The sequence below is a fragment of the Solanum dulcamara genome, chromosome 7 (genome assembly GCF_947179165.1).
Source record: "Solanum dulcamara chromosome 7, daSolDulc1.2, whole genome shotgun sequence".
Classification (NCBI taxonomy): domain Eukaryota; kingdom Viridiplantae; phylum Streptophyta; class Magnoliopsida; order Solanales; family Solanaceae; genus Solanum; species Solanum dulcamara.
In genome coordinates this window covers 22346864-22359490 of record NC_077243.1, presented here as the reverse complement: position 1 = coordinate 22359490, position 12627 = coordinate 22346864, and the positions used below count along the sequence as shown (strand labels likewise).

The window sequence follows — 12627 nt, the reverse complement described above, 5'->3', positions numbered from 1 at the left end:
AATCATTGGTGGAAAAACAGAGGCTAGTATTAATATTTACTGGCTTCATTTCATACAGTTTCACTTATTTCTGACAGGTTCTTAAGCCATTGAATCAAGTCCTATCAACTATTGCTGATCAAGAAGTTGGCCATCAGTTTGATCCTGATAATTCAAATTACGAAGGAAGCTATCCTATAGAAGAATTTGAGGTGCGGATTGTGGAACCAGAAAAATCTGGTGGGCCCTGGCAAACCAGGGCAAGTATTCCGATGCAAAATTCTGAAAACGCCCTGACCGTGAGAATGGTTACCTTACATGTGAGTTCAATTTTATTCCCCTTCTTTCTCTTTTTATTGTTTATTTCCTGTTCAATTTTATTCCCCTTCTTTCTCTTTTTATTGTTTGTTTCCTTACAGAAGCTAAACTACTTAAAAAAAAAGGAAGAATTTAATATTGAGTACAAGCTCTCCTAAAAGGATTTCAAACTTCAATTTTTTTCTTTATAAAAAAATTTAATGTTTATTTCCCCTCTCTAACTTAATTGATTCAATTCTTGAAGGTCAAGTTACCACCTTCTAGTTGGATTCTTAACATTGATAACCTCGTTTTTTGAGAATAAATTATCTGGGGGGGATTTCTTTAATAAAAACTACAACTTTTGGAACTCCAATTTGGAAAATACAAGATTCTGTTTCTACTTTCTAGTGGTACATACATTCAACTCTTCTGTGCATTTTCTCTTTTGAATGTTACAATTCCCTAAAGTAGAGTTTTTGAAGCTCCAGTTTCCCTTTGAAAAGCTTTCCTTGAAGAAGTGATCAATTTAAAACTCTTAAAGATATTTCTCACTCTAAAATCTGTAGTGTAAATGAAAATACCATGGCAAGGAAATTTGTTGATTCCCCTAATTGTCACTTGGTCAATAAATGAGACCTGGGGTATTTTGTCTCCTCCCCCTCCCAAAAAGAAGAAGAAGAAGAAGAAAATAAAACAAAACCAGGAGCACTCGTTGGACACCACTTCGGTAGGAACATTAGGAGACTATTAAATCTTACCTTTAAAAAAAGGAATATGTGGAGGGGGACTTTCAAAAATTAATCGTTTCCTCTTTTTTTCAATTTGTACAACAGAATACAACAACGAGAGAGAATGAAACACTTTTGGCAGTTGGGACTGCTCATGTGCAAGGGGAAGATGTTGCTGCAAGGGGGCGTGTGCTTTTGTTTTCTATAGATCGAACTGCTGATAATTCTCGAACTTTGGTATCTTCCACCACATGGCTTTTGGCTTTACATATTTCTCTTCTTCTTTCTTTTTTTGGGGCAAAATGAGTTGTTTTACTCTCTTCTTTGAAATGGTTTCAGGTTTCAGAAGTCTACTCAAAGGAATTAAAGGGTGCTATATCTGCTTTAGCTTCACTTCAAGGTCACTTGTTGATAGCTTCTGGTCCTAAAATTATCTTGCATAAATGGACGGGTTCTGAATTGAATGGAGTTGCCTTTTGTGATAATCCTCCACTTCATGTTGTGAGCCTAAATATTGTAAGTACAATTTGTAGTGGCTTTTCCTTCACTTCTGAGGAACATTATTAGATCAAACTCCAGTTAAGATTTAGTTCTTGGGTGCTTTATTCAGTACATTTTTCATTTCATATAGGGAAGTTACGTAAATCATGGTTCTTTTAATTTGTAACTGAAGTTTAAGAAAGTAGATCAAAGGTAGCTGATAGCCCACCCTCTTCCGAATTTGCATCGAGGATAAATAAGCTGATGACTATAGTCTGAGATTTAATCAGATAAGCCCAAGAGGAATAGCATAATTTATAATCTTAAAGATTGGTGAGTTCAACATTATAAATGAAATGCCTAGTGCATATCCCCTTTTTTTGCACACCAGGGTTGTGAAAATCCACGAGAAGCGGCAGGGTGCGCCTAGATTGAGGAGTTCCAATCATAATGCTGTAAAAAGTGTATAGATGTAGTCATAATTTGGAGAATCCAAGTAGTGCAGTTCCTATTCTGCATTGTTGGTAACAGTTGCAAAATTCGATGAGATAAATCATTTTGCAACAGCTCAGTCTGCTTTAAAATTGTGTGCATATGCTTAGGCAAGAATCAAAGTGGAAAATAACTTGAATGAAATGTGATGAAAGGAGAAACACTCTGCTAATAGTTTCTTTTCTCTATTGATTATTGAGATTGGTTGTCCTATATCTATTACTTGTAGTTAGACAAATAATTTTTGGTGGCTCAAGCTACAAAGAGAATCAAATAGACTGTTGGGGAGGAGCACATAATTTATTGCTTATTCTCCAAAACCTTGTCAGTTTCCATAAATGAAGGATCTAATAGTATAATCCTTTTCACTCTTGGACAAAAGATATCAAATTGTGAAAGTATTTGAAGTTCTCTTTGTTTAGTTTCCCAAGCTTCTCACAAAAATTTGTTCTGAACTTTTTCCATATCTTTTCCTTCAATGTTGTAAATGTCATAGGTGAAGAACTTTATTCTTCTTGGAGACATACACAAGAGTATATACTTTATCAGTTGGAAAGAGCCTCAACTGAATTTATTGGCTAAAGATTTTGGTGCGCTTGATTGTTTAGCAACAGAGTTTTTGATTGATGGCACCACTCTCAGTCTTGTAGTTTCAGATGATCAAAAGAATGTTCAGGTAAGTTGTGTTTTAAAATTTTCTATTTATTCGTTACAATAGCTTTCTCATTATACTTTGTGATAAAATACGGACCTTAGACGTTACTCTACCCAAAAGCTAGTTTAGGAGTTGAGGTTGTCCAAGACGATATAATGACAACCACCCATTTCCTCCACGCACCAAGCTTACCAACTAGAGCATGGACAACATAACATGGAGACCTAACATTGAGACACACAATAACATGGACGAGCCTAGCTTTGGTACCATGATAAGAAATGAATCTTGGGCTTAACTCAACCCCAAAGCTAGCTCATAAGGTGAGGGTTGTCCAAGACCATATGAGGACAATCTATTTCCTCTACCAATGTGGGACATTTAAACTTTGAAGGTCATTTCTCTTCTGTGAAACTTTAAGTTTGCAAAACAAGTTCACTCTAATATCATTTGTACTTCCAATGTCTAGGATTAGTTGAAAACCCATAAGCCTTTCTGATGTTGGTTCGCTCTAACTTTTCCATCTGATGCAGAAGTTTTTGGCTATTACCTTCAACCTGAGAGTTCTGTTTTTGTGTTCTCTATTAAGCTCCCCCCTGCAACACTTTTTAGTATTATTATTGTTCTTATTAACTATTTTTGTGCTTTCTTTCCTTTGGGTTAGAGAAGGGGCTCTCACTGATTAGAAAAAGGTGGATGAGTTTGCTAAGATATGACTATACTAATGCATGAAAAAGATGCAAATTAGCTTTTGCCACTGAGCATGTCATGAGCAAATTCAATTTTGAGTCACAAAATTTAATAGTTTCCGTGGATGATATTCTAAAGTGAAGTTTGTGATCTGCAAGGTAGTTATGGAAAGTACATAGCTAGTCATACTTGCTATAGTTATTCAGATATATGTTGGTCAGTATCACTGATCTTGCATGGCAGTCTGATAAATGGTATCTAGCTAAGGGGTTAATATTTTTGTTACTTCCTACTGCCATTATCTTTAGCAGTGGTTTTAAGACCTGCGATGTTCTTCAAATTTAATGATGGGCTTTGATATCTGACTCTAATTACTTAATATTGCTTAAATGTAGATATTCTACTATGCTCCAAAGGTGTCAGAAAGTTGGAAAGGGCAGAAGCTTCTGTCTAGGGCTGAGTTCCATGTTGGTTCTCGCATTACAAAGTTCTTACGCTTGCAGTTGCTTCCCACTAAATCTGAGCGAACTGCTACCACTCCGGTGTCTGATAAAACAAATCGCTTCGCTTCAGTGTTTGGCACTCTAGATGGCAGCCTTGGCTGTATAGCCCCCCTGGATGAACTTACTTTTCGTAGGCTTCAGTCCCTGCAGAAAAAGCTTGTCAGTGCTGTTACCCATGTTGCTGGACTAAATCCAAGATCTTTCCGCCAGTTCCGTTCAAATGGAAAAGCTCATCGGCCTGGTCCAGACAATATAGTTGACTGTGAGCTGCTATCCCAGTAAGTAGTCTCTGGAACTATCTAGCACTTCTTTTTAGTTTACTAAATATTTGTTTTTATGTGTTGCCAACTTCCTTGTTTAAGCAGTTGAGTATATACCATATTATGTTTGGTGGTACCTTCTCAAAATAAAATTTTGTTTGGTGAGTGAAAAGGAAGCGTCTTACCTTCCGATGAGATTGAAGAGCTCCATGCCTACAATAATTTGTTTTTGAAGACTGGTTCGGGGTACACTAAATTTCACACTCATTCCTACTCGAACATACAAGTCTCTGACAAGATTAAAAGAGCATCTGACTAATGCATGACCTAATATACAAACAACAACATACCCAGTGAAATCCTACAAGTGAGGCCTGGGGAGGATAGAATGTACGCAGACCTTACCATACCTCGTGGAGGTAGAGAGGCTGTTTCCGAAAGATCCTCGGCTCAAGTGCAACGAATCCCTGTATAAAGGAGGTCTATGGAGGACATGACTAAATCTACTCTCTGAGCTTCTCTGAGTTTACCCTTTATATATGCTACTTATACGTTGTCATATGTGATCACTTTTAATCTTGACTGATGTTGTATGACCGCATATCTATCTCAGTAATTTTTGTTAGAGAGCACACATATTCCTTGTTTGCTTCATAAGAGTTCTTAAAGGGATTTATAACCTCCTAAGTGATGCATCTACTACCTTAAGGTTTTGAGTTGGATGCTCCAATTCTTTCACATGGTATCAGTGCCAAACTTTATTAAACCCATTTTCACAATTGTTCTTCTGTATCTATTCTTTTTACTCTGTGCTTCTCTCATCTCTCTCAATTCAAGCCCTATTGAGCCACTACATTTGCTCCAAGCTTACTCCTTATGCCTGTTGAGCCTCTCCTCTTGGCTCCAGGCTCCCTCTTGAGACGTACTCTCTCTATATCTCTCCCTGAAAGTGTTCAAGTTTGTGTGTAAATCCTAGAATAAGGTTACACACTTATCCCTCACTTGTTGTGTAAGGGTTTTCAAAGGATTTTATAATGTCTTGGGCTGCTTCACCCATTTCTTTAAGGTTTTGAGTTGGATACTCAGTTTTTTTTCTCATTGCCAAAGGCAATTAGCGTAGAGCAGTGCCAAAACTATGCAAGGGCTTAGGTTCAAAGCACAATCAAAATGTATGCTTTAGTGGAAAGAGGCACAAAGAAGGAAATATAAAGATTGTACTGTATGTAATGCTTGAAAAGGAGGAGCATAGATAGCCCAGTGAGGTGCAAGAGGTTGGTGGTGATAGGTTTGAGGAGCAGTAGAGGTTAACCGAGGAAGAATTTGTGAGAGGTGATTAGACAGGACATGACACATCTTCAATTCACTGAGGACATGATCTTAGCTGGGAAAGCATTTAGGTTGATGATTAGGGTAGATGGTTAGTAGGTAGTCGAGCTTCTTCTCTTCTCCCAGTGGTAGAGCAGGGGTTTAGTCTGGAGCACCTATCTGCTTCCTTACCAGTAGCATCATTCTATTCTTCAATTCTATTAGTACCGTTGTTTCTTTTACTTTGGTTATCTCAGTACTTTCGTTCTTCAGTATTTCCATCATAGCTTTTGTCTCTTGCATTTATTTCAAACCTATTCGGAAAATATTTTTCTTGAGCTGAGGTTTTATTGGAACAACCTCTCTACCCCACAAAGGTAGGGATAAGGTCTTTGTATATCCCTACCCTCTCCAACCCTACTTGTGGACTATACTGAGTATGTTATTGTTGTAATGCTCAAAAAGAATACCATAATCACAAAATAAAATAAAATTATAAGAACAGAGTAATTGGAAAACGATAATTTAAAGAAATAGATGAAGCACATCAATTGGGGGAAATGCTACATCTACCCTATTAATGAAGTGGAACAAACTAAAGAACTGGCTCTCACTTTGAGGGGGCAAGTATGGGAGCTACCCACAATCTATTTGGGTATGCCTCTAGGTGCTAAAAGTAAATCAAAGAGCATTTGGAGTGGTGTGATAGAGAAGTGTGAGAGAAAATTATCTAATTGGAAGTGCCAGTACTTACCCCGGGGGGGGGGGGGACTAACCTTGATCAACAGTGTCATGGATGCCCTACCAACATCTATGATGTCAGTTTTTCCAGCACCAGCCAGTGTAATTGAAAGAATTGAGATTACCAGAAGAACTTGCTTTTGGCAAGGCAATGCAGATAAGAGGAAGTATCATCTTGTCAAGTGGGAAGAAATGTTCATAAGCAAGAAGATAGGGGGTTTGCATCTGCTGAGAACTCTTTGTGGAAGGAGGTCATTGCTGCAAAATATGGAATGGAGGATAAGTGGATGACACCAGAGGTATCCTCCCCATATGGGTCTAGTGTATGGAGATCCATCAGGGACTTATGGGATTTGGTGCTAGAGAGATCATGTTGCAAAGTGGGAAATGGTAGAAAGGTGAATTTTTGAAAGGACAGACGGTGTGGCCAGTTTTCATTGAGCCAAAGATTTCCTGATATATGCAACCTGTGTCAAATGCAACAAGCAACTGTAGCAGAACTATGGAATGGGCAGGGTTGGAACTTACATTTCAGGAGAAACTTGAATGATTGGGAGATGTGTAGAATAGCAGAGTTCCATGTTACTATTTATCAATTCCAACTTACTCCATGTCACTATTTCCCCTACCAAGCAAGACTTTGGAGAAACTGGATCAAAGCAGAACTTTTTGTGGGAAGGGAATAGTACTGAGCACAAATTTCATTTAGTCAAATGGGATATGGTGATGTTGCCAAAGCACCAAGGTGGGCTGGGCATCAAGGATCTGGCCAAGCACAATAAATGTCTGCTAATGAAATGGCTATGGAGATATACACGAGGACCAAAGTCTTTGGAAGGAAGTGGTTAGGACAAAGCATGGAAGCCAAGACCACTGGAGTACTATATAAGCAATTGGCCCACATGGAGTAGGAGTTTGGAAGTGCATAAGCAGGCTTTGGGATGAATTCTCACGAAATCATCATCTGATTGTTGGAAATGGTCAGCATGTCAAGTTTTGGAAGGACAGATGGCTGGGGAACACCACCCTAAAGGGTGATTTTCTTGCTTTGTTTCAAATAGCCTGGGAGCCAGATGCAACAGTGCAACATTACAGACGGAAATTTTTGGAATCTAACTTTCAGCAGGAACTTGCAAGATTGGGAAATAGAGGATTTTCTCAAACTGTTACAAGCTCTCAATAGGTTCATAGGGAATGACATTGCACCAGACCAGTTCAGATGGGGGCATACTAATGGAGGAAAGTTCACAGTGAAGGCAGACTACAAGATGGCAATGGACCTAAATGCTATCACTGACAACTGGCCTTGGAAGCTAATCTGGATGGTCAAACTTCCACCCAAAATTGTTTGTTTTACCTGGACAGCAATGCATGAAGCCACTCTAACACAGGACAACCTTAAAAGGAGGAAGCTTCAGATTGTGAATAGATGCCACATGCGCAACAGAGAAGCAGAAACTTATAGCCATCTGTTTCTGCAGTGTCCAGCTGCTGCAGACTTACGGCACATGTTCCTCTGCCTTATTGGCCTCAGATGGGTAATGCCTAACACTATTAGGGAAGTTTTTGAATGCTGGAGCTACTGGAAAGTTGATGGCACCATCAAAAAGATTTGTAAGATGATACCAGCTTCCATCTTTTGGACTATCTGGAATGAAAGAAATAGAAGATGTTTTGATGGCCTCTCAACTAGCCAATCTATGCTCAAAGCTAAATGTCTTTCGTATGTATAATAAAGTTGGTTTTTTTGTCCCCAATGGATTCCCCTGATAGCTTTGTAGATTTTGTTTGCTCTATGATAGTGTACTAGAGACAACATACTAGTGCTCGCTCTTTTGTAACTACTTTGCATCTTCTTGATCCATGAAGGGAATCAATTACTTCATCTAAAAAAATTTATCAATTCAATGATCTGTCTGGGGAAGAATACTCACTGGTGTGGAAAGTGGAGAGCAAGGGGTGTTTCACAGTTAATTCAGCTTACAGAAACCTTAATACAGCCGGTATTGAGGAAGTAGAATGGCCTTGGAAGATGATTTGGAAAACCAAGATACCATGTAATGTTAACTGCTTTATATGGCTGCTGGCCAAAGAGGCAATATTGACACATGAGAACCTGAACAAAGAGGTTTTCACTTGTGTTCCAGGCGTTTTTTGTGTGAAGAGCAAGGGGAGACAGTCAACCAATCTCTTTTGGTGTAAACAGATAGTCTTAGATAGCTCAGAAGCAATTAGTACTAGTATAGATTGGCTGCAAGCTAATAGAATCAGGGGACTATGTAATTACATCACTTTTTGGTGGGGAACTACACTTTTGTGGTAGTAAACCTGTGGATATATAGAGTAAATGTTACTTTCTCAAAAAAATAAAATGTAGGTTCAGAAACCAGTTAAAATTTGGATTTAGATGAAAACGTATAGTTTTAAGTTTCTTAGTAAGTTACTACTTTTCTTAAATACAATCTCTAAATTCCATATCCTAAATAAGTAGAAATTTCTTTTCTGATTATGTTAGTTTAGTGTCAACCTCTTCCGGGTAGTTTATGGAAATGAGGCGCACACCTTACTTCCTTATTCTAGCACTTAAGAACCGTTAAGTGTGATAAACTGCACTCAATTCTATCTTAGCATCTACATTATAAATCATCTTATGTGTATAAGCGTTGGAGGCCTAGCATTCTCTTCCATATTGTTGGTTTTACTATTGTTTTTTAAACTTTCTTCTGAGAATTGGTAGTTGTATTGATAAAAAAACAACAAGAAGGTGCAAGCAAAATTGTTTACAGATCAAAAACAAAAGTACGTCCCTCTTCTTCTTAGGGATCCTATCAGATCTTGTAAGGTAAGGAGCATTAGTTTTCCAGATCTGTTTCCACTTTCCAGAAATCAAGCTATCACAGCAAGATTTTCACTGTGAATTGATATCTGATTTTAAACTTTTTCTGAACCTTTGCACTATGATAGAACCTTGGAAGTTCTCCAGAATCAGTAGCAGTTTCATTTAAGTTCCAACCATCATCTGGAGGACACTATGCTTGCTTCTAGCATTACAGAAAGTCTATGTATGTCTGGGAACAACTTTCTGAGAGGAGCATCACCTATCCATTAGTTCATTCCAGAAAGAGATCATCTTCCCATCCCCAACTTTGAAACTAATGTTGTCCATAAATTGTTGTCACTGATTCCGGATGTTCCTCTAAACCCCAACACCATAAGGGATGTTTACAGTTTAGTAATCCTGTAGCCATCAACTCCATACTCCTCACTAATTACTTCTTCCATAAATCTTGTTCTTCAGATATGAAACTACACACCCGTTTCATCATCAAGCTGCTGTTATGTGGCTTCAAGTTTCTAATTTCCAGTCCCTTCTCCTTTTTACTAGCTATAAAATAGTGGTTTATTTTACTAGGTGAAATGTCCTCTTTTCCCTTGCCATAAGAACTCCCTTTGTTTATCAAAACTTTTTTGAGTTCAGCACATTGTTTATCAGCACTAGTCTACCCCTCAATGACAAGAATTGACTCTTCCACCTAGCTAATCCATTCTCACATCTTTCCAGTACCCCTTTCCAAATTTCTGATGCTTTGTTCTTAGTTCTCAAAGGTAAACCCAAATAAGCCGGGAGGTGTACCAGTTCATTATCTTTATTGAGTACAAATGTATCTGACTGTATGAGATCATTGCTCTTGATTCCATGAGACATATGGATTGCAAAGAATCTTCATAGAAGGAAATCTATGTCCTTGGCTTGAAGGTATCTTCTGTTGAAAGTTTTATAGCCTTTTTGGTGGTGTGTGTCCAAGGGTCATCAACAAGACTCGTGGTGCTAAATGCTGTGATTAAGTGAGAATATTTATGAACTGTTATGACTTACAAAATTTTGTGAAATTTGTGGTATACACTGTGTCTCAATCTTTTTGACAACGTTGATCAGTTATAGTAACATCTGAATTCGTATCATTAGTTTATATATCTTGTTCATTTTGCAGCTATGAGATGCTCCCATTGGAGGAACAGCTTGAGATAGCTCAGCAGATTGGAACCACGCGGATGCAAATAATGTCAAACTTGAATGACATGATCTTGGGTACAAGTTTCTTATAATGTAGCTCTAATGAGGACGTATAGATCAGAAACCAAATTTAGCTAATCTGGAGGTAGTGGGGAACTAGAGCAGTTCAGAAGTCATCTTTGACTAGTAAAAGCCTTCAGTAATCATCCTCGTGGAACTAAGACGGCTTTAACACCCAACAAGCTGTTTCCTCACGAATCATGAATCCGAATAACCTTGCAGGTCATCATTCTCGTCAAGAGCAGTGGCTGCTTCTTAATGAGATTTCCCAGTTTTGGTTCTGTTGTTACTGATGGATGTATATGAATTAGGTGTATCAAACCCATGTCCATTTATTATGTACTGCTGCTTAAGCTGAAAGGTGAAGCTTGATCTTCTATAACCAATCATTGCTTATCTTGTAGATTATACTGTGATGTCTAAGTGATTACACCATCGTCAAGGTTAGGAATTAGTACGAAGGGGATGCAGAGCAGACATGAAGTCAATTTCAGCTTGAACTTAGATTAAATGGGAAAGTGTAATTGAGGTGATTTTTGTTTCTCAAAACCAGAAATGTTGGCATTCGAAAATTCTAGTTTGTCCATTCTGCTTGTTAACTGTTTGCCCCTATTGTATATTTTCTGCCACCATGCTTCATATTCCTAATAACTAAGAGTACCGATTCCAATTCCTGAAATTTTTCTTCTTAAGCATCATGTCTTTGTAGTTCATACAGATACGTACTGTAGAAACACACTCTGGTGGGCGGATTAGTGATACTCGAATCCAAAAGCTTTGTTTAAGGAAAAAAGAAACCCTTGTCACCTTCACCACACGCTTCACTTCCAAAATTGATAAAGCTGAGTAGGACCAAGACAGAGTACTTAGAGAGCAAGTTTAGTGAGACACCCCATGAGGTTGGCGCGGAAGTTATGCTTGGTGATCAGGCCATCCAAAAGAAAGGTAGTTTCAAGTACCTAGGGTCTATCATGCAAGGCAGCGGGGAGATTGACGATGATGTCACACATCGTATTGGGGCAGGGTGGATAAAATGGAGGCTCGCTTCCGATGTGCTATATGGTAAGAAGGTGCCACCACAACTTAAGGGTAAGTTCTACAAAGTGGTGGTTAGACCGGTTATGTTATATAGGGCGGATTGTTGGCCAATTAAGGTTTCTCACGGTCAAAAGATGAAAGTTGTCGAGATGAAAATGTTGAGATGGATATGTGGGCATACCAGGAGAGACAGGATTAGAAATGAGGCTATTCGGGACAAGGTAGGAGTGACCTCGGTGGAAGACAAGATGCGAGAAATGCGATTGAGATGGTTTGGGCATGTGAAGAGGAGAGACACAGATGCCCTAGTGTGGAGGTGTGAGAGGTTGGCCATGGATGATTTTAGAAGAGGTAGGGGTAGGCCAAAGAAATATTAGGGACAAGTGATTAGACAGGACATGGCGCAGTTACAGCTTACCGAGGACATGACCTTAGATAGGAGGGTGTGGAGGATCCATATTAGGGTAAAAGGCTAGTACATAGTCTCGTTATTCTTCCGTATTAGTAGGCGCATTAGCGCACTATAATTTCCTTTGTGGAGGACTCAAATTAGGATTAAAGGCTAAGTGATTCATCTTTTGCACCATAGTAGTTGTAGTTCTACTCATTGTTTATTGCCTTTTGATTTCTGCATTGTATTGCTGTTTATAGTTGTGGCACCGTTGTACTTTGACTGTCTTATCTATCTTATCTTATCTTATTTATTTATTTATTTATTGTAGTTATGCCTCTTTCTTCCCGTACCACTCTACCACGACTTTCCCTTGTGCTATTCCTGTTTTCATCTTGTTTTCTATATGTTTGCCCCTATCTGACCTTTTATCTTGTCCTCTCTTAAAGCCGAGGGTTTTTCGGAAACAGCCGCCCTACCTTTCAAGGTGGGGGTTAGGTCTGCGTACACTCTACCCTGCCCAGACCCCACATTATAGAATTATACTGGGTTTGTTGTTGTTGTTGTTATGAATGTATCACTCTTAACTAATGATTGTTAAAACTAGTTCAAGATCTGGGTTGCATTGGCATTGTGCGTGTTTGTACTCAAGGGTGGTGATTGGTGATGATGGACATGAACATTTGGAAAGAATGTGCCAATGGCCAGTCTTAAAGAAGGAAAACACTAGTATTTGGTGCCGTGACTTATCAAAAGAGAAGAAGAGTAGGGTCCAATAGATGCATTAGTATGGACTCCAGCTATTAATTATCTAGGTAAAATGGGTCTGGACTCCAACTATAATTATCTAGGTGAAATGGGTCTGTTGAATATATATATATATATATATATATATATATATATATATATTACTTCTAGCCCCCCAAAAAAGAGAAGTTATAGTATGCAATTGTATATGAACCTACCTATCTAATAGATACCTGATTAATC

At 38.4% G+C, this 12627-nt stretch overlaps 1 protein-coding gene across 2 annotated transcripts in view; it reads left to right on the top strand.

The window, feature by feature from the left end:
• Positions 1 to 10887, top strand: part of LOC129896719 (cleavage and polyadenylation specificity factor subunit 1) — a 43598-nt gene extending 32711 nt beyond the window's left edge. For both annotated transcript variants that reach the window (XM_055972672.1, XM_055972673.1), the window contains 6 exons: positions 78 to 299; positions 1113 to 1244; positions 1347 to 1523; positions 2476 to 2655; positions 3720 to 4105; positions 10126 to 10887. In XM_055972672.1, coding sequence (XP_055828647.1) covers positions 78 to 299; positions 1113 to 1244; positions 1347 to 1523; positions 2476 to 2655; positions 3720 to 4105; positions 10126 to 10240 — 1212 coding nt within the window. In that variant the 3' untranslated portion in view covers positions 10241 to 10887. The remainder of the gene's footprint in view (positions 1 to 77; positions 300 to 1112; positions 1245 to 1346; positions 1524 to 2475; positions 2656 to 3719; positions 4106 to 10125) is intronic.
• Positions 10888 to 12627: the final 1740 nt, after the last annotated feature.